At 36.8% G+C, this 19,358-nt stretch overlaps 1 protein-coding gene across 1 annotated transcript in view; it reads left to right on the plus strand.

Moving 5' to 3' along the window:
* LOC121437306 (probable ubiquitin carboxyl-terminal hydrolase FAF-X) overlaps window positions 1-19,358 on the plus strand; it is a 153,978-nt gene that overhangs the window by 76,349 nt on the left and 58,271 nt on the right. The window contains 4 exon segments of the mRNA XM_041637168.1: window positions 7,669-7,756; window positions 9,363-9,705; window positions 10,713-10,808; window positions 11,428-11,639. Of these exon segments, the coding sequence (XP_041493102.1) occupies window positions 7,669-7,756; window positions 9,363-9,705; window positions 10,713-10,808; window positions 11,428-11,639 (739 nt within the window).

Below are 19,358 nucleotides of genomic sequence, written 5' to 3' on the forward strand. Positions count from 1 at the left end.
GCTTTTTGTTTCATTGATTCTTTGATTTGTTTTCTGTGTTTCTATTTTGTTGATTTCAGCCCTCAGTTTCATTATTTCCAATCCTCTACTCCTCCTAGGTGAGTCTGCTTCTTTTTTTTCTAGAGCTTTCAGGTGGGCTGTTTAGTCTCCACTGTGTGCTTTCTCTGTTTTCTTTTAGTGGGCACTTAGTGCTATGAACTTTCCTCTTAGGACTGCTTTCATAGGGTCCCATAAGTTTGAGTATGTTGAGTCTTTATTTTCATTAAATTCAAGGAAGACTTTAATTTCTTTCTTATTTCTTCCTTAATCCATGTATGGTTCAGTAGTTGACTGTTCAGTTTCCATGAGTTTGTAGGCTTTCTGGGGGTAGCATTGTTGTTGAATTCTAAATTTAATCCATGGTGATCTGATAAGACATAGGTGGTTACAAATATTTTTTGTAAATGTGGAAGCTTGCTTTGTTACCGAGTATGTGGTCAATTCTCGAGAAGGTTCCATGAGCTGCAGAGAAGAAGGTATATTCTTTCCTATTTGGGTGGAATGTTCTATAGAAGTCTGTTAAGTCCATTTGATTCATTACCTCCATTAATCCTCTTATTTCTCTGTTAGGTTTCTGTCTGATTGACCTGTCCTTTGGTGAGAGAGGAGTGTTGAAGTCTCCTAATATTAGTGTGTGTGGTTTGATGACTGCCTTGAGTTTTAGTAATGTTTCTTTTACATAGTGGGTGCTTTTATATTAGGGGCATAGATGTTCAGGATTGAGACTTCATCCTGATGAATTGTTCCTGTTATGAGTATATAATGTCCCCTTTTATCTCTTCTGATTGATTTAAGTTTGAAGTCAACTTTGTTAGAAATTAGAATGGGCACACTTGCTTGTTTCTTAGGTCCATTTGCTTGATAAACCTTTTCCTATCCCTTTATTCTGAGTAGGTGCCTGTCTTTGTGGTTGAGGTGTGTTTCTTGTAAACAGCAGAATGTTGGATCATGTTTTCATATCCAATCTCTTTGCCTGTGCCTTTTTAGAGGTGTGTTATGTCCATTGACATTAAGTGATATTAATGACCAGTGGTTGTTAACTCCGGTCACTTTTTTAGCATTAGAGCTTGTGTGTTTCCCTTCTTTGAGTTGTGCTGGTGAATTGTCTCTAGATATCTGAGTTATTGTGGGCATTGTTGGAATCCTTGGTTAGTGATTTTCCTTCTATTACTTTCTGTAAGGCTGGATTTGTGGCTACGTATTGTTTAAATTTGTTTTTATCCTGGAAAATTTTGTTTTCCCCATTTCTAGTGAATGAAAGCTTGGCTGGGTTAGTAGTCTGGGCTTGCATCCATGATCCCTTTGTTTCTGCAGTACATCTATCAAGGACCTTCTGGCTTTCATGTTTTCCATAGAGGTCAGGTGTAAGTCTGATAGGTTTTTTTTATAATTAACTGGGCCATTTTCCTTTGCAGCTCTTAATATTCTTTCTTTATTTTGTATGCTTTGTGTTTTGATTATTATATGGCGAGGGGAAGTTTTTTTTTTGATCCAGCCTATTCGGTGTTCTGTATGCTTCTTGATCCTTCATAATTATATCTTTCTTTACGTTGGGAAAGTTTTCTTCTATAATTTTATTAAATATATTTTCTGGACCATTGAGCTGCACTTCTTCTCCTTCTTCTACTTTTATTATTCTTTGGTTCTTTGGTTTGGTCTTTTTATTGTGTTTCATATTTCCTGAATGTTTTGTGATGAGAGTTTGTTGGATTTGCTGTTTTCATTGATCAGTGCTTTTATTTTCTGTATGGTATCTTCAGAATCCGAGATTCTTTCTTCTATCTCTTGTATTCTGTTGGTTATGCTTGTTTCTATAGTCTCTATTTGTTTACCTAGATTTTCCATGTCCAGCCGGCCCTCTGTTTGTGTTTCCTTCTTTGCCTCCATTTCAGTTTTCAAGTCTTGAACTGTTTCTATTATTTGTTTGATTGTTTTTCCTTAGTTTCCCAGGGTATCATTCACTGATTCATTCAATTCTTCCAACTTTCTGTTATACTTCTCATCCATTTCTTTAAGGGCATTTTTTTTACATGCTGTTTAAGGGCATCCATGACTTTCATAAAGTCAATCTTTTCTACTTCTTCTTGATTAAGGTGTTCATGTCCTCCTGTTGTGAGGTCGCTGGGTTCTGGTGGTTTCGTGTTGTTTTTCAGATTGTTGGGTGAATTCTTGCATTGGCGCCTGCCCATCTCTTCCTCTGAATTGTCCCCTATGGATCTTCTTTTACAGGATCAGGTCTCCTTGCCTACTGATGTACCATCCCAGTGTTGGGACTCCCCAGTGATGACTCTCCTTGTGCTCCAGTGATGATCTCCGTGCTTGTTGGGTAGCTCTTAAACAAAGCGCCTACCTTGCTTGCTGCATGCAGGCTATTGAAACAAAGGAGTTCCTACTTGCCTGGTTGCCCTCAGGATTCGGCCCCAGCGCCCAGACAGGCTGAGCTGGGTGATTTTATGTGCCAGAAGCGGGAATGGAGGCAGAAGGGGGGAGGGTTCTGGATGCAAGCCCAATGATGGCTCTCCTTGTGCCGAGATGGGTTTCTCTTTCTTAATTTGCTCATGGTCTATCTTACTGAATTCTCTCAAAGAACTACATCTTCCTTTTACTTTTTGGGAGGTGGGGTATTGTTTTTGTTGTTATTTTATTGATTTCAATCCTAATCTTTTTCCCCTTGCTTTCTACTCTTTTTGACTGTTATTTCTTATTTTTGTTATAGTGCTTTCAGGTATGTTTTTAAGCTTCTGTGAGACTTCTCCTAGTTTTATTATGTTGACCTTTTCTTAGGTTACTATTGTTTTGATGAAATACCTAACCAAAAGAAAACTGGGGAGAAAAGATCTTAGTTATCCTACGCTTCCAAATCATTGTTCATCACTGAAGGAAGTCAGGACAGAAACTTGGGGACAGGTACTGGTGTAGAGGCATGGAGGGGAGCTGTTTACTGGCTTTTCAGCCCCCTTTCCTCATCCCAGGGCCACCAGCTCACAAATGGGATTGTGTCCCATGCCCTACCCCTGACACCCCAGTATTAGTTGAGAAAATACCTACAGGCAGATGTTATGGAGCCATTTTTCAACAGAGGCTTTCTTCCAAATGACTGTCACTGTGCCAAGTGTCAGAGCAGGTACTTAGGACTCTAAACTTTCCTCTTAGAACTGTTTTTATTGTTTCTAATGGATTTTAGTATATTTTGATATTCTTTTCATTTCTGCTTTTAATTTCCTTATTTATTTTTTTCTTGACTTTATTCTGTAGTGAGTCAGTTTCCATGAGTTTGGTCGTTTTTTTTTTTGTTTTTTTTTTTTTTGTTACTGTTGACATTGATATCCGGCTTAAGCCACAGTCAGACAGGATTTCGGAGTGTTATTTCATTCTTCTTGTATCTGTTGCTTTGTGTCCAGATATGTGGTTAATTTGGGGAAAACTTTCGTGATACACTGAGAACAATATACATGTGTGTGTACTGTATAACTGGTATTTGAATGAATTGTTCTATAAATATCTGCTAAATCTTTATGGTGTTATTTAACTCCAGGATTTCTCTGTTTAGTTTTTGTTTGAGAGACATGTTTATTGCTGAGATTGGCATTTTGAAGTCATGCTCTATCACTGCATGAAACTCAATGTGTGGTTTAAAATGTAGTAGTGTTTCTTTTATGAACTTGGGTGCCCTTATGTTTGATGCATAGATGGTAAGAATTGCAGTATCCTCTTGATTTTTTTCCTTTGAATCTGTTGTGTCCTTTTGCATCTCTTCGATTAAGTTTTGTTTGAAGTCTATTTTGTTAGATATTGAAATGGTTGCAGCAACTTGTTTCATGGACTAAATTCATTGGAATAAATTTTCTTTTATTCTAATGTGATCTCTCACCTTTCAAGTAAGATGCATTTCTTTGATGCAGTAAAAACATGTATCTTATTTGCTAATCCACTCTCTTAGTGTGTGTCTTTTTATTTGGAAATTGAGATCATTAATACTGAGTTATCAAGGAGCAGTACTAACTGATTCTGGTATTTTACTGTTATGACTTTTGTTTCTTTTTACCTCATTTAATATTCTGATAAGAAATTATTTATTCTTTCTGTTTTTTTGTCAGTGAGAACTTCAGGTTTTCTTCTAGTGCTTTCTGTATGGTTAAATTTGGAATATAGAACAACCATGCAGACCCTCTGCTTCTTACGAGTCTTCATTGACAAGTCAGGTGTTATTCTGATAGGTCTGCATTTATATGTTACTTTTCCTTTTTACTTTAACCTTTGAACATTCTTTGTTCTGTACATTTGGTGTTTAAATTATTATGTACTGTGGAGAATTTTTTCTGGCCCTTTATTCTTGTACCCTGAAAGGCAACTTTATTTTCAAATCAGAAAATTTTTCTTCTGTGATTTTCATGAAAATGTTTTCTGTACTTTTGATCTGGGTTTCTTCTGTTTTTTCTGTTGTTTGTAAATTGGGTCTTTTGTGGTATCTCAGATTTTCTGTATGTTTTATGCCTGAATATATTTATACTTAACATTTTCCTTGGCTGTTGTTTCTGTTTCTTCTTACCTTTCTTCAGTGCCTTAGATTCTGTCTTCCATGTTTTGTTCTGTGTTGGAGAGGCTTTCCTCTGAAGTTTTTGTCTGCCTTCCAAATTTTAATTATTAGTTTTATTTCAGTTTGCCTTGCCTTCATTGATTCTGCTTCTACTTTCTTGTCTTGAACTATATTCATTATTTCATCCCATTGTGTTTTCACAGACTTTATTAAGGGAATGATTCTTATCACCTTTAAGGTTCTTGTACATGTTCATAATTGTACATGTTCATAATTCTCCCTTCTTTTTTCCTTTTTTCCTTTCTTTTTTCTTTCTTCTCCTCTTACTCTTCCTCCTTTTTCCTTTTTTTTCTTCCAAGAGTTTCTTTGTACAGTACTAGCTGTCATAGAACTAGATTTGTAGACCAGATGGGCCTTGAACTCACAAAGATCTGCCACTTGTCCCTGCCTCCTGGAGTGCTAGGATTAAAGATGTGTTCCACTATCCTCAACTCATAATTTTTATTTTGAAATTCATATCTTATGCTTCAACTATAACTGGACTACATTTAACTATACAATGGTAGTGCATTTTAATGCCCTGTTATAGTACTAGGTTTTTGATGGACGCATGTTCTCTTGAGTGTTAATATGTCCTTTTGTGATGTTGTGTAGACATCTGGGTTTGGATTGATTTAGTTGATTCTAGGTGTTGATACCTGCTCCTGTCTTTGTTAGTGGATTTGTACCTTGTTTTCTTTCTGGACCTTAACAACATATGGTGGCTGTGTAATACCTGGTAGAGAGTACTTTTCCAGGTTAGTGGATAACAGAGGGAAATAAAGATGGGCTAAGATAAAAGGCTGAGATAAATTTTGGGAAGGAACTTAGAGGATTGTACAAATTGGCTCTTAAAGACAAAAGAATAATTCAGAAAGATGAGTTGAAAGGGCTAGGTAGACCCTATCATTTATAAAGAGTGTATTCTCCAGTGAATGCAGTTGATATGGGAGGAATGGCACCTGTAAACTTGGTGTTACTTGACTGAGGTGAGAATGAGGAAGTCATAGTGGAGGACAGGGAGGATTGGGTCTTTGCCAAGTTGACCATGGAGTTACTGTTTCTGTAAAATGAGAGCTCTAATACACATAGAATTTTTAGGTATTGTGTTTCTAGGTATTGGAGTTTGACCCAAAGGAATGGGACTGGACTAGAAGGGAGGGCTGAGAATGTCCACAGGAAAGAGAATGGAAGTAGAGTGGGAAGGATCCCCTTCAGACTGTCTACTCCAGGGTTGGAGATGAGACTAGATATTGCAGTGGTGTACAGAAAGGAGAGTAAGAATTCTGCATCCTCTTCTGTTTTTCCACAGATAAATTCTTTTCTCCCATTAAAGAACTTATAAAAGCAAATTCAAATGACCAGTGCCATAGAAAGGTTCTCAGTGGATTGCTTGAACAAGCAAGGCAACATATGCATTAAAACCTTGTAGCATATTTCTTTTGAAAAGAAACAGTTAGACAAGTGAAAGTTTACTGTTTTTCTTAGTCTGTTACCACAAACCTACTTGAGTATAAAGAGCCCTCAAAATGCTAACAAAGTTCCTTCTGAAAAGTAGACTATTTTGGATCTTTTTTTCCTATGATTTCATTTCTAATGTCTAGTCAGGAAGTGAAGGTTTCCAAGATAGTCTGGAAAAAGGCCATGTATGTATTTCAAAGCCAATGTAATTCTCTCTGCTTTATAATCAGATTCTGTTCCCATTACTGGTTCATCCCTCCTGATCATAAAAATGTTCACATTTTTATTTTTCTATATTCTTTATGTTTCGATAAATTCAGAGCTCTGGTGCAGATTTAATCCTTTTCCCACTGAACAGCTAAGAACCATGGAAGTTATTTCAAGCATTATTATGGTTTTTACATTTATAGAATAATAACATACTTGCATTGTAGATAAATTACGTGTTAAAACAGAGGTAATATCAGAATGTTTGCTTCATTTCATTAGTATACATTTGTCCCAGATAGATGTCCTTGGTCTCCACTGGAGTTTCTAAAAATTTAATTTTATCTTTCTCATCTGTTATAATCATTGATGCATTCCTGTAATCTAAGATTAATAAATTAGCATGGTCATTATTTTTTAATCATAGTAGATACTTTAGTTTTTGTCAGAATGACTTTCAGGGGAGCTTGATAGGTTCATTCGCATTTGATTGGAGTTTTCATATATTCTGTCACTGTATAGCTATGGATAACTTAGAACTTGCTGTGTAGATCAATCTGGAATTGAGCTCCCAGATAGCAGCCTACAACTATCTCCTGAGTGCTGGTAATAAAGATATGTCACCATGCCTACCCCTTTAGAATTTTTACTATGCATTTTTTCTTTTAATAGACACTAGAGACATATGTGATGCTGTTAATAAAAGAAATCCATACTGTTGATTTTATTCTTAAGAAAAAGAAAGTATTTCAGTCTGTCTTAGGTCTAGTTAGTAATGCATGTGTCAATAATCATAACAGGAAGAATAACATTAAAATATTTGATCCATGCTTAATGCTCATACCCTTGTGACAAATATAATTATGGTAATTTCATAAAATTTAATGCCTTTTCTTACTGTACCTTTTGGAGTGAATGAAATAATACCATATTTTACACTAAATATTTTATATAAATTTCCAAATTATAATAGCAGAATAAAATGTGGTGGGAAGTATAACTGTGCACAGAAGGAAAGAATTATTACAGAGAAAAATGATTTTTATAACATTTGACAATTAGGCAGATTAAAGTTCAAGTCTTTTTTTCTCAACACTCTGGTGGTAAAGGCAAGCCTCTCTCTAGTCTATACGTCTTGAATTCGTTGTCAGCAAGGGCTGCATAGCAAGACCTTCACTCAGAAAACAAAAATTTAAAAAAAAAACACTTGGCAGTTTATATTTTGACAAATTAAAAATCTTTGGCTTTCTGTCTACACATAGAAATATTATGAAGTATTACATCTTACTTATTAAGTAAAGTGATTATTTCTGTATTTTTGCTAAATTCAGCAGTGGATGCATGTAATTTCATGGTATTTTTTTCACGGTATTTTTAATATGCAGATTATGAAGACTATGACCCACAAACTGTAAGACTAGGAAGTAGATACAGTCATATTCAAGAAGTCCAAGAACGACTTAATTTCCTCAGGTTTGTTTTGATCAATACTGCTGTTCTCGTTAATGCACAGATAAAAGATTTCAATTTGCTAAATCTTCATTAGGTGACTAGCTGGCTACCATAGCAATATATTGTCCCCCCAAAAGGACATTTTCAAAGTTTGCATATCATTTTGCTTTATAGTCATTATTATTAAGTACTTTTTAATATGTAGTATATATGTGCCTATGATTAGAGTCCAGTAAGCCTTCTCCATTACTCTGACCTTTTTGCTTTTTGTTTTTCTTAGGGATTTTACTAAACATTTCTTTTTTATCTGAGATCTGTCTGTGTCTGTTCCCCCACTAACAGTGTTACAGGCCTGAATCATTACATTTAACATTTGGTCCACACATAGACCCTGATGTATGTACACAAAATGCTTTACCTATTGATCCTCCTCCCTATGCCATAAATGTTCATAAGATTCTTTGTGGTAATTTAGCTTAACATTTTAAAATTAAAAAACAGGTTTAAATTTTGATTTAAATTTTAAATATCAGAATACATCTGATTTCTTATGTGTGGGAAATTGGTTTATTGTTTTAAAATATTTTAAAATGACATGGTAAGGCCCTATTTTGAATAATGCTAAAAAACACTTATTAGGTTTACTTTGACTTTATTAAAAGTGTTTGCTTTTCTGTCTATACATAGAAACTATATGAACACTACCTTTTAGTAAGGTACTAAGCATCAGAAAAATGAATTAAAAATATCAGCTCTATAAAGTTAAGAATCAGAAGACATTCCTTTGTGGCAGCTCTATAAACTGTTAACAGTATAATTAATTCAAAAGAAAATAAACTAAGAGTTAATGCCTTTTATTGATGTGTCATCATAGCAACTTTGTAAGGCAGGTGTTGCTTATTTTGATTTTTAAGAAAATGTAATACTCATTGAGAAATACTCAGAATAGGTTAAGAATTTAAGGAAGTGTTTAGTAAACTTTTAAAATAATGATTATCATTATTTTTTAGTCTTGAAACTAAAAATGTTCTTCTCGGCTAATTAAATTTTGAGCATAAAAGGATAATCATAGAAATAAATTAAAATTATAGGTAAATAATTTTGTTTAATATGACTGAGTAGTGGCTAAAGAATTTCAACAATGTAAAGATTGCTAAAATAGCTTTAATTTTTTTCTTCTGACACAGTTTCTTTGTGTAACCATGGCTGTCCTGGAACTCCTTCTGTAGACCAGGCTGTCCTCATACTCACAGAGATCCGCCTGCCTCTGCCTCGCAAGTGCTGGGATTAAAGGTGCACCCTGACTGTCATGCGTTAAAGCCGATTTAAGTCATAAGAACTATTTGTTGTTAAACTCAAACCTACATCAGTTTAGGTATCTAACTTGTTTCAAAAGCTGTAATATTTTAAAATAAAGCAAAAGTCTTTTTGAGTCATGTAGATAGGTAAAGTTTCTGGTTGCGTTCATTAAATATGTGGAAAAAAATAGAATGTAAGTTTAGATGTATTACTTTTAAAGAATGTATGGTCTTCAAGATATTTTACTATGTGTTCTGTGTGTCAAAACAGTGTACTGATGAGAATAAAATCATTTTGAACCTAATTAGTTTCTTATGTGTTTTTCAAGATTTTTACTGAAGGATGGTCAACTTTGGCTCTATGCTCTCCAAGCCAAACAAATATGGAACTGCTTAGCAAAGAATGCAGTTTTCTTTAGTGATCGAGAAGCCTGTTTTATGTGGTTTTCCACGTTAATGGGCGACGATCCAGACCTAGATCCTGATATTATTCAGGATTTTTTTGAAAGTAATGTGCTTCAACTTGATCCGACTCTATTAACCGAAAGTGGAATAACGTGTTTTGAAAGATTTTTCAAGGCTGTCAATTGTCAAGAAGGGAAATTAATGATAAAAAGAAGAGTCTATATGATGGATGATTTAGACCTAATAGGATTAGATTACCTTTGGGAGGTAAGTAAAAGAGGAGAAATTATGGCAAAAGTATCTAAAGTAGTTTTTTACAATTGCAGATGTTTTTATAGATTTTCTTCTGTATATTTATACGGATTGGATATATGTCCTAGAAATTAAAGGACTTAGTTTATGTCTGACACAGGTGATTCTTTGGCATTCACATTAAATATATTCTTTTCAAAGGTTTCATGTAAATGTAACTTTCCTCGCAAACATATTTTGCCTGTTGTCATCCATGAAAGTTAGTCTCTCCGGTTTTTATATAAGATGGATACATATTTAAGTACCATAATTAATGATAGAGCAGAAAAATGATTTAATAGGAAATGTGAATAATAAAACCTTTATATAAATTGTTTCACTTGAAATCAATAGTAAGTATCTGAAAAATGTTTTATGCTCTAATGCTGACTTTGCAATTTTGATATAGTGTATTTATTTCAGTCTTAGACTCTCTTATTGTAGCTTAGTTTCATTGGGGATTTAATCACTCATTTCTTAAGCAAATTTTAAATATAGTCATGTTTTTAAGGATCGTTCATACATTCGGGTTAATTGTTTAAATTTTCTTCTGACTGCAATCTGCAAATGGAACCTAATGATAAAAAGGAAAAGAAAGTGAGGAAAGAAAATCAGAACATGTTTTTGCTCTTTTCCTTTTCCAATTTTTATTTATAATTCATGAAAAAAAATCTCTGAAGCCAGGGAATCTACAGTATATTTTAATAAAGTCATTTTTAATAAATAATATCAGAAATTCTGGGAGTGAGTTTTCTGTAGTGACTTATTGATAACTTGAAATGTCTTAGTTCAGCAACAAAATTGCCAGTATAATACTATTGTAATTTTTCTAATTGTATCATCTGAAAATCTTTTGTGTTATTTCCTTTTTTAAACTTGAATTTATATCACATTAATGTAAGCTTTTATTTATTGGAAAGGAGAATATTCTAAATGGCAAGTTACATCTTAAATGGTATTTATTTTATTATTTTAAAAATTAGGTTGTGATAAAGAGTAATGACAATATTTCGAACAGAGCAATAGATCTTCTAAAAGAAATACACACAAATCTCGGTCCCAGATTACAGGCAAATAAGGTAAGGATTGAAGTACTGAAAGAACTTCACAGATTAAAATAGCATTAGTAATAATACCATTTTAAACTTAAAATGAATTAGGAATTGGTTATTTTATTTGTACAATATTAACTAAAGACATATTTCTACGGTTGTTTTTGTTGCTTTTTTATTTTGTTTTTGTTTTGGGGAATTGCTTTGGTGAGAGAAAGATTCACATAATGTATGTAGCCCAGACTGGTCTGGAATTACTGAATTCATGGTATTCCTCTTTTCTCAGCCTTCTGGATCCCGGGACTGTAGTCATATGAACGAACCCTAGCTTCTTTTTTTATTATTATTTTTAACTATACATTTTATTTTTGTGCTTTTTTCTGTGTGTGTATATGTATACATGCATGATTCTCAGTGTGAGTGTGAAAGAAAGATTCAGTTTTTTAATGAGAATATTAATGTGTTCCCTACTTTGTTTCATATTAAGGCTTTTTTAAAAAAAAACAACTTGTATTTATTGTGATTAGTTATAATTGTAATTGAGAATTGCTTTTAAGTAATTTTTTTTTTTGCTTTTTGTTGTCATGTTTGGTGATTTTTTTTTACAAGCAACTATTGTATTGTTTTCTGTTTGACACATTTGCAGGTAGCTATCCATGAAGATTTTATTCAGACATGCTTTGATCGCTTGAAAGCCTCATATGGCATGTTGTGTGTTTTGGATAGTGAAAAAGACACTATTAGTTGTACAAGACAGGAAGCCATTCAGATGGTTCGTGTACTAACGGTTTTAAGAGAGTACATAAGTGAATGTGACAGTGATTATCATGGGGAACGAATTATTCTTCCTTTGTCAAGGTTTGTAAACTTGATCTAAGAGTAACTTGCAACTAATATTTTCTTACAGTATTATTTAGCAAAATGTGAATGCCATTTACATTTTAATGTATTTTACTTTTTTAAAAGTGTGAACTTTGAGGAAATATTTTATATCTAGTTATAGTCTAATAAAACACTCATCCCTTAACTAGAATTTTTTTATTTTGTTTTTCCAAGTTGTTACTACCTGTTAAGTGTAACAGTTAATCTATTTTGAAGTTCATTCCTCACTACTCCCCCATGTTTTTGTGATACAGACTGCTGTTTGCTTGGCTAGTCTTTAACTCTATAATGTAGTTAAGGCCAGCTATAAACTGATTCCAGAGTGCGTTGACTACAATCATGGGACCTTCATTTGATGGGATATTATATTGTCAAAAGTCTCTTCTGTTTTTATCCTTTTATTGAAAATATTTTTTTTCACATAATATATTCTGATATGAGTGTTTCCTACCTCTGCTCTTGGTTCTGCACCTCACAATCCATCGCGATTCATTAAGAAAGAAAGAGGTCTCTAAGAGATAATAATACAATACATTATGATAAACTAAACAAAACCAACACATCAGGATTGAACAAAAGAAACAGAAGGAAACTAACCCAGGAAGATAAAAGAAGCAGAGACAGATTCATACATACTCTTACTTGTTAATCCCACAAAATAATGTAAAGGACATAGTGCACACCACCGCAGGCCCTGTAAAATGCTGCTCCACTCTTGAGTTCATTTGAACTTTGATCATGTTGATTTAGAGGTCCTTGTTCTGGTATCCTCCTTCCCCTCTGACTCTTAACACTTCCCATCTCCTTTTCCTAGGAGATACCTGTGGAAAAAAGCTTTTCACATTATATAGGCTGCCTCTTTGATCAAATGACAGTGCCCCTGGCTGTGTAGAAGCTTCTCAGCTTCAGAGGTCCCATTTATTAATTGTTGATCTCAAGAGTCTGCGTTAACAGTGTTCTTTCTGTTCAGGAAGCCTTTTTTTGTGTGCCATGAGTTCAAGGCTATACCCCCATTTTCTCTTCTTTGAGGTTCAGGGAATACAGTTTAATCTTTCATCTTTTTGAAGTTTGAGTTTTGTTCATGGTGTTATGTATGGATCTATTTGCATTCTTTTGCATGCAGCCATTCAGTTCCATCAGCACTCTTTGTTGAAGGTGCAGTTTGTTTGGTTTTTTTTCTAGTGTATGTTTCTAGCTTCTTTATTAAAAATCAGGTGTCTGTGGGTTTTTTCATTCTCATGTTGGCCTTCGGTTTGATCCACTGGTCAACGTATATGTTTTGTGCAAATGCCTTTTCATTTTTTATTACTTATAAGTCTGTAATAAACATGAAATCTGGGATGGTGATAGCTCAGGCAGTTCTTTCTTATTTTACTAAATAAAAAGCTGTCTTTTTTTTTTTTCATTTTACCTAACAATCCAAGTTTCCACTTTTCAGAGAGGGTAAGACGCATTGTTTTGAGGAAGAACATAGGAATTCCACTACTGTATCTAGATTGAAAAAGGTCTCCCTCCTATGAGAATGGGTTCCAAACAAACAGTTCAAACAATAGGGATAAATTCTGGTCCCACTGTCACTGATCCTACAGTCTGCCCCATCCATAAAACAGTCACCCACATTCTGAAGGCCTAGTTTTGTTGTATGCTGGTGCCTTCCCTGTTCTGAGCAGAATGGGTGAGCTCTCATTAAGTTAGGTAAGCAGTTTCACTGGTTATTCCACTCATGGTCTTGACCTTTTTGCTCATATTCACACTCCTTCTGCTCTTCAGCTGGACTTTGGGAGCTCAGCCCAGTGCTCTGCTGTGGTTCTCCTCATCTGCTCCCATCAGTTGCTGGATGGAAGTTCTATGGTGACATTTATGACATTTAAGATCATCATTAATCTGACTACAAGGCAAGGCCAGTTCAGGCACCCTCTTCAATAATGCACAGGGTCTTACCTGGGATCATTCTTGTGGATCCTGGAATCTAGTGCTAGTTTTCTTGCTATCCCCATAATGACTCCCTCAATTAAGATATCTCTTACCTTGCCCTCTGTCTCTTTCCTTCCCCCATCTTGACTATTCAGTTCCCTCAAAATCTTCTTCCCATTCCCTTTCTCTCCTCCTTCCCTTCTGCCTTCCACTTTTTCTCCCATCCCCATGCTTTCAGTTTTCTCAGATCTTGTTTATTTCTCCTTCCCAGGCCAGGAGCAGGGCCAGGGGTTTTATTGAGGTACTGAAGGCTTACAGAGTGGGATGTCCAGCTGTGTGTGAGTGATTACTCACTTTTTGGTCCTCTCTCTTGGCAGTTCTTTTATTACTCAGAATTATCATAACTTCCTGGGATTTTTATGTTTCCTTTTGAGGATTATCTTTTCCATATTTGTGAAGAATTATTTTGGAATTTTGATGGGATTACATTAAATCTGTAGATTGCTTTTTACACTGTTATCTTCTGGATCCATGCACATGAGAGATCTTTCCATCTCCTGATATCTTTTTCAGTTTCTTTCTTCAATGTCTTTTAAGTTTTTATCATACAAATTTTTACTTGCTTGGTTAAGTGCTACCCTAGAATATTTTATGTTCACAAGGCTGTTGTGAAAGATGCTGGAGATCTGTTTTTGGATGAGCTGAAGATGGGGATTATTAGAGGGATGATGGATTATATTTGGAGGAAGTGAGCGAAGGGTCCTTTAGGTAATTAATCTACCTTCTTCACTGGATTGAGTTTAAAAGTCTAATCTTAAAAATGCTTATTCAGACTTCAGTGTTTGTCATATTTTAATAATCATAAATGTCGCTCTGCAGGGCCTCTACTCCCCGGGTGCTGCCTCTTTCTTCCTGGCCCACCCAGCTTCCGTCCAGAGCCCTCCCCACTTCGCCCCCACTGCCCTCTTTTGGCGCGTGGCATCGCCCAGCCCAGCCTATCTGGGCGCTGAGTCCCAGTACCCGGGGCTCCCAGGGGGGCAGCAGTTCCTTTGTTTCTGTGGCCTGCCTGCACCAAGCGGGGTAGGCGCTTTGTCTGCGAGCTGCCCAACCAGCACGGAGGCCTGATCTTTCGGCGCCAGGAGACCCAGCATTGGGGTGAGTTTCTGGCCCACGGCGCCAGCCTGGGACGGGGAGCTCGGGGGTTTCTTGGCCCCCTGTCCTGCTTGGGCTCTCTGCTGCCTCTTTCTTCCTGGCCCACCCAGCTTCAGTCCAGAGCCCTTCCCACTTCGCCCCCACTGCCCTCTTTTGGCGCGTGGCATCGCCCAGCGCAGCCTATCTGGGCGCTGGGTCCGAGTACCCGGGGCTCCCGGGCGGGCAGCAGTTCCTTTGTTTCTGTGGCCTGCCTGCACCAAGCGGGGTAGGCGCTTTGTCTGCGAGCTGCCCAACCAGCACGGAGGCCTGATCTTTCGGCGCCAGGAGACCCAGCATTGGGGTGAGTTTCTGGCCCACGGCGCCAGCCTGGGACGGGGAGCTCGGGGGTTTCTTGGCCCCCTGTCCTGCTTGGGCTCTCTGCAGGGCCTCTACTCCCCGGGTGCTTCCTCTTTCTTCCTGGCCCACCCAGCTTCCGTCCAGAGCCCTCCCCACTTCGCCCCCACTGCCCTCTTTAGGCGCGTGGCATCGCCCAGCCCAGCCCATCTGGGCGCTGGGTCCGAGTATCCGGGGCTCCCGGGCGGGCAGCAGTTCCGTTGTTTCTGTGGCCTGCCTGCACCAAGCGGGGTAGGCGCTTTGTCTGCGAGCTGCCCAACCAGCACGGAGGCCTGATCTTTTGGCGCCAGGAGACCCAGCATTGGGAGAGCCAACATTGGGGAGAGACAGCGTTTGGTAGGCAAGGAGACCTAATCCGGTAAAAGAAGATCCATAGGGAGCATTTGGAAGAAGAGATGGGCCGACCTCAAGGCAAGAATTCGCCCAACAAGCTGAAAAGCAACATGAAGCTACCAGAAACAAGCGACCTCACAACGGGAGGACAAGAACCCCTTAATCAAGAGGAAGGAGAAAAGATTGACTTCATGAAAGTGATTGACACCCTTAAACAGCATGTAAAAAACGCCCTTATAGAAATGGATGAGAAATATAACAGAAAGTTTGAAGAATTGAATAAATCAGTGAATGATACCCTAGAAAACCAAGGAAAAACAATCAAACAGATAATGGAAACAGTTCAAGACCTGAAAACTGAAATGGAGGCAAAGAAGAAAACACAAACAGAGGGCCGTCTGGACATGGAAAATCTAGGTAAACGAATAGAGACTACAGAAACAAGCATAACCAGCAGAATACAAGAGATAGAAGAAAGACTCTCGGATTCTGAAGATACCATAGAGAAAATAAACACACTGATCAAAGAAAACAGCAAGTCCAACAAACTCTCATCACAAAACATTCAGGAAATATGGGACACAATAAAAAGACCAAACCTAAGAATAATAGGAGTAGAAGAAGGAGAAGAAGGGCAGATCAATGGTCCAGAAAATCTATTTAATAAAATTATAGAAGAAAACTTTCCCAACCTAAGGAAAGATTTTCCTATGAAGGTGCAAGAAGCATACAGAACACCGAATAGGCTGGATCAAAAAAAAACATCCCCTCGCCATATAATTATCAAAACACAAAGCATACAGAATAAGGAAAGAATATTAAGAGCTGCAAAGGAAAAAGGCCAAATTACTTATAAAGGTAAATCTATCAGACTTACACCTGACTTCTCCATGGAAACCATGAAAGCCAGAAGGTCCTGGATAGATGTACTGCAGAAACTGAGAGACCATGGGTGCAAGCCCAGATTACTATACCCAGCCAAGCTTTCATTCACTATAAATGGAGAAAATAAAATTTTCCAGGATAAAAACAAATTTAAGCAATACGCAGCCACAAATCCAGCCTTACAGAAAGTAATTGAAGGAAAATCACTAACCAAGGAGTCCAACACTGACCACAATAACTCAGACATCTAGAGACCCTTCACCAACACAAAACAAAGAAGGGAAACACACAAAGTCTACGACTAAAAAAAATGACCGGAGTTAACAACCACTGGTCATTAATATCACTTAATGTCAATGGACTCAACTCACCTATAAAAAGGCACAGGCTAAGAGATTGGATAAGAAAACAGGATCCAACATTCTGCTGTTTACAAGAAACACACCTCAACCACAAAGACAGGCACCTACTCAGAGTAAAGGGCTGGGAAAAGGCCTATCAAGCAAATGGACCTAAGAAACAGGCAGGTGTGGCCATACTAATCTCTAACAAAGTTGACTTTAAACTTAAATCAATCAGAAGAGATGGAGAGGGGCATTTTATACTCATAACAGGAACAGTTCATCAGGATGAAGTCTCAATCCTGAACATCTATGCCCCTAATATAAAAGCACCCACGTACATAAAAGAAACATTGCTAAAATTCAAGGCAGCCATCTCACCAATGGACAGGTCAATCAGACAGGAACCTAACAGAGAAATAAGAGAATTAGTGGAGGTAATGAATCAAATGGACTTAACAGACATCTATAGAACATTCCATCCAAATAGGAAAGAATATACCTTCTTCTCTGCAGCTCATGGAACCTTCTCGAAAATCGACCACATAGTCGGTAACAAAGCAAACATCCACAGTTACAAGAAATATTAGTAACCACCTGTGTCTTATCAGATCACCATGGATTAAAGTTAGAATTCAACAATAATGCTACCCCCAGAAAGCATACAAAGTCATGGAAACTGAACAGTCAACAATTGAACCATAGCTGGATTAAGGAAGAAATAAAGAAAGAAATTAAAGTCTTCCTGGAATTCAATGAAAATAAAGAAACAACATACTCAAACTTATGGGACACTATGAAAGCAGTCCTAAGAGGAAAGTTCATAGCACTAAGTGCCCACTTAAAGAAAACAGAGAAAGCTCACATTGGAGACTTAACAGCCCACCTGAAAGCTCTAGAAAAAAAAGAAGCAGACTCACCTAGGAGGAGTAGAAGACTGGAAATAATCAAAATGAGGGCTGAAATCAACAAAATAGAAACACAGAAAACAATACAAAAAATCAATGAAACAAAAAGCTGGTTCCTGGAGAAAATCAACAAGATTGACAAACCACTATCCAAGCTAATCAAACGGCAGAGAGAGAATTTGCAAATTAATAAGATCAGAAATGAAAAGGGGGACATAACCACAGACACAGAGGAAATTCAGAGAATCATTAGATCTTACTACAAAAGCCTATATGCCACAAAATTGGAAAATGTAAAGGAAATGGATACTTTTTTAGATAAATATCATATACCAAAGTTAAATCAGGACCTGGTGAACAATCTAAATAGACCTGTTAGTCGCGAAGAATTAGAAGAGGTTATCAAAAACCTCCCTACCAAAAAAAGCCCAGGACCAGATGGTTTCAATGCGGAATTCTACCAGATCTTCCAAGAAGATCTAATACCTATACTCCTTAATGTATTCCACAAGATAGAAACAGAAGGGTCATTACCAAACTCCTTTTATGAAGCCACAATTACTCTGATACCAAAACCACTCAAAGACTCAACCAGGAAAGAGAACTACAGGCCAATCTCACTCATGAATATCGACGCAAAAATCCTCAACAAAATACTGGCAAATCGAATCCAAGAACACATCCGAAAAATTATCCATTATGATCAAGTAGGCTTCATTCCTGAGATGCAGGGCTGGTTCAACATACGAAAATCTATCAATGTAATCCAGCATATAAATAAACTGAAAGAAAAAAACCATATGATCATTTCATTAGATGCTGAAAAAGCATTTGACAAAATTCAACATCCATTTATGTTAAAAGTCTTGGAGAGATTAGGGATACAAGGGTCATACCTAAATATAATAAAAGCTATATACAGCAAGCCGACAGCTAACATCAAATTAAACGGAGAGAAACTCAAAGCCATCCCACTTAACTCAGGAACACGACAAGGCTGTCCACTCTCCCCATACCTCTTCAATATAGTGCTTGAAGTTCTAGCAATAGCAATAAGACAACATAATGGAATCAAGGGGATTCGAATTGGAAAGGAAGAAGTTAAACGTTCGTTATTTGCAGATGATATGATAGTGTACATAAGCGACCCCAAAAACTCCACCAAAGAACTCCTACAGCTGATAAACAGCTTTAGTAATGTGGCAGGATACAAGATCAACTCCAAAAAATCAGTCGCCCTCTTATACACAAAGGATATGGAAGCAGAGAGGGAAATCAGAGAAGCTTCACCATTCACAATAGCCAAAAACAGCATAAAATATCTTGGGGTACATCTAACCAAGGAAGTGAAAGATCTATTTGACAAGAACTTTAAGGCATTGAAGAAAGAAATTGAAGAGGATACCAAAAAATGGATGGACCTCCCTTGCTCTTGGATTGGGAGGATCAACATAGTATAAATGGCAATTCTACCAAAGGCTATTTATAGATTCAATGCAATCCCCATCAAGATCCCATCAAAATTCTTCACAGATCTGGAGAGGACAATAATCAACTTTATATGGAAAAACAAAAAACCCAGGATACCCAAAACAATCCTATACAATAAAGGATCTTCTGGAGGCATTACCATCCCTGACTTCAAACTCTATTACAGAGCTACAGTATTGAAAACAGTGTGGTACTGGCATAAAAACAGAAGTCGACCAATGGAATCGTATAGAAGACCCGGATTTTATCCCACAAACCTATGAACACCTGATTTTCGA

The sequence above is a fragment of the Microtus oregoni genome, unplaced genomic scaffold (genome assembly GCF_018167655.1).
Source record: "Microtus oregoni isolate MIOR12 unplaced genomic scaffold, Mior012 000051F_ref0000332, whole genome shotgun sequence".
Classification (NCBI taxonomy): Eukaryota; Metazoa; Chordata; class Mammalia; order Rodentia; family Cricetidae; genus Microtus; species Microtus oregoni.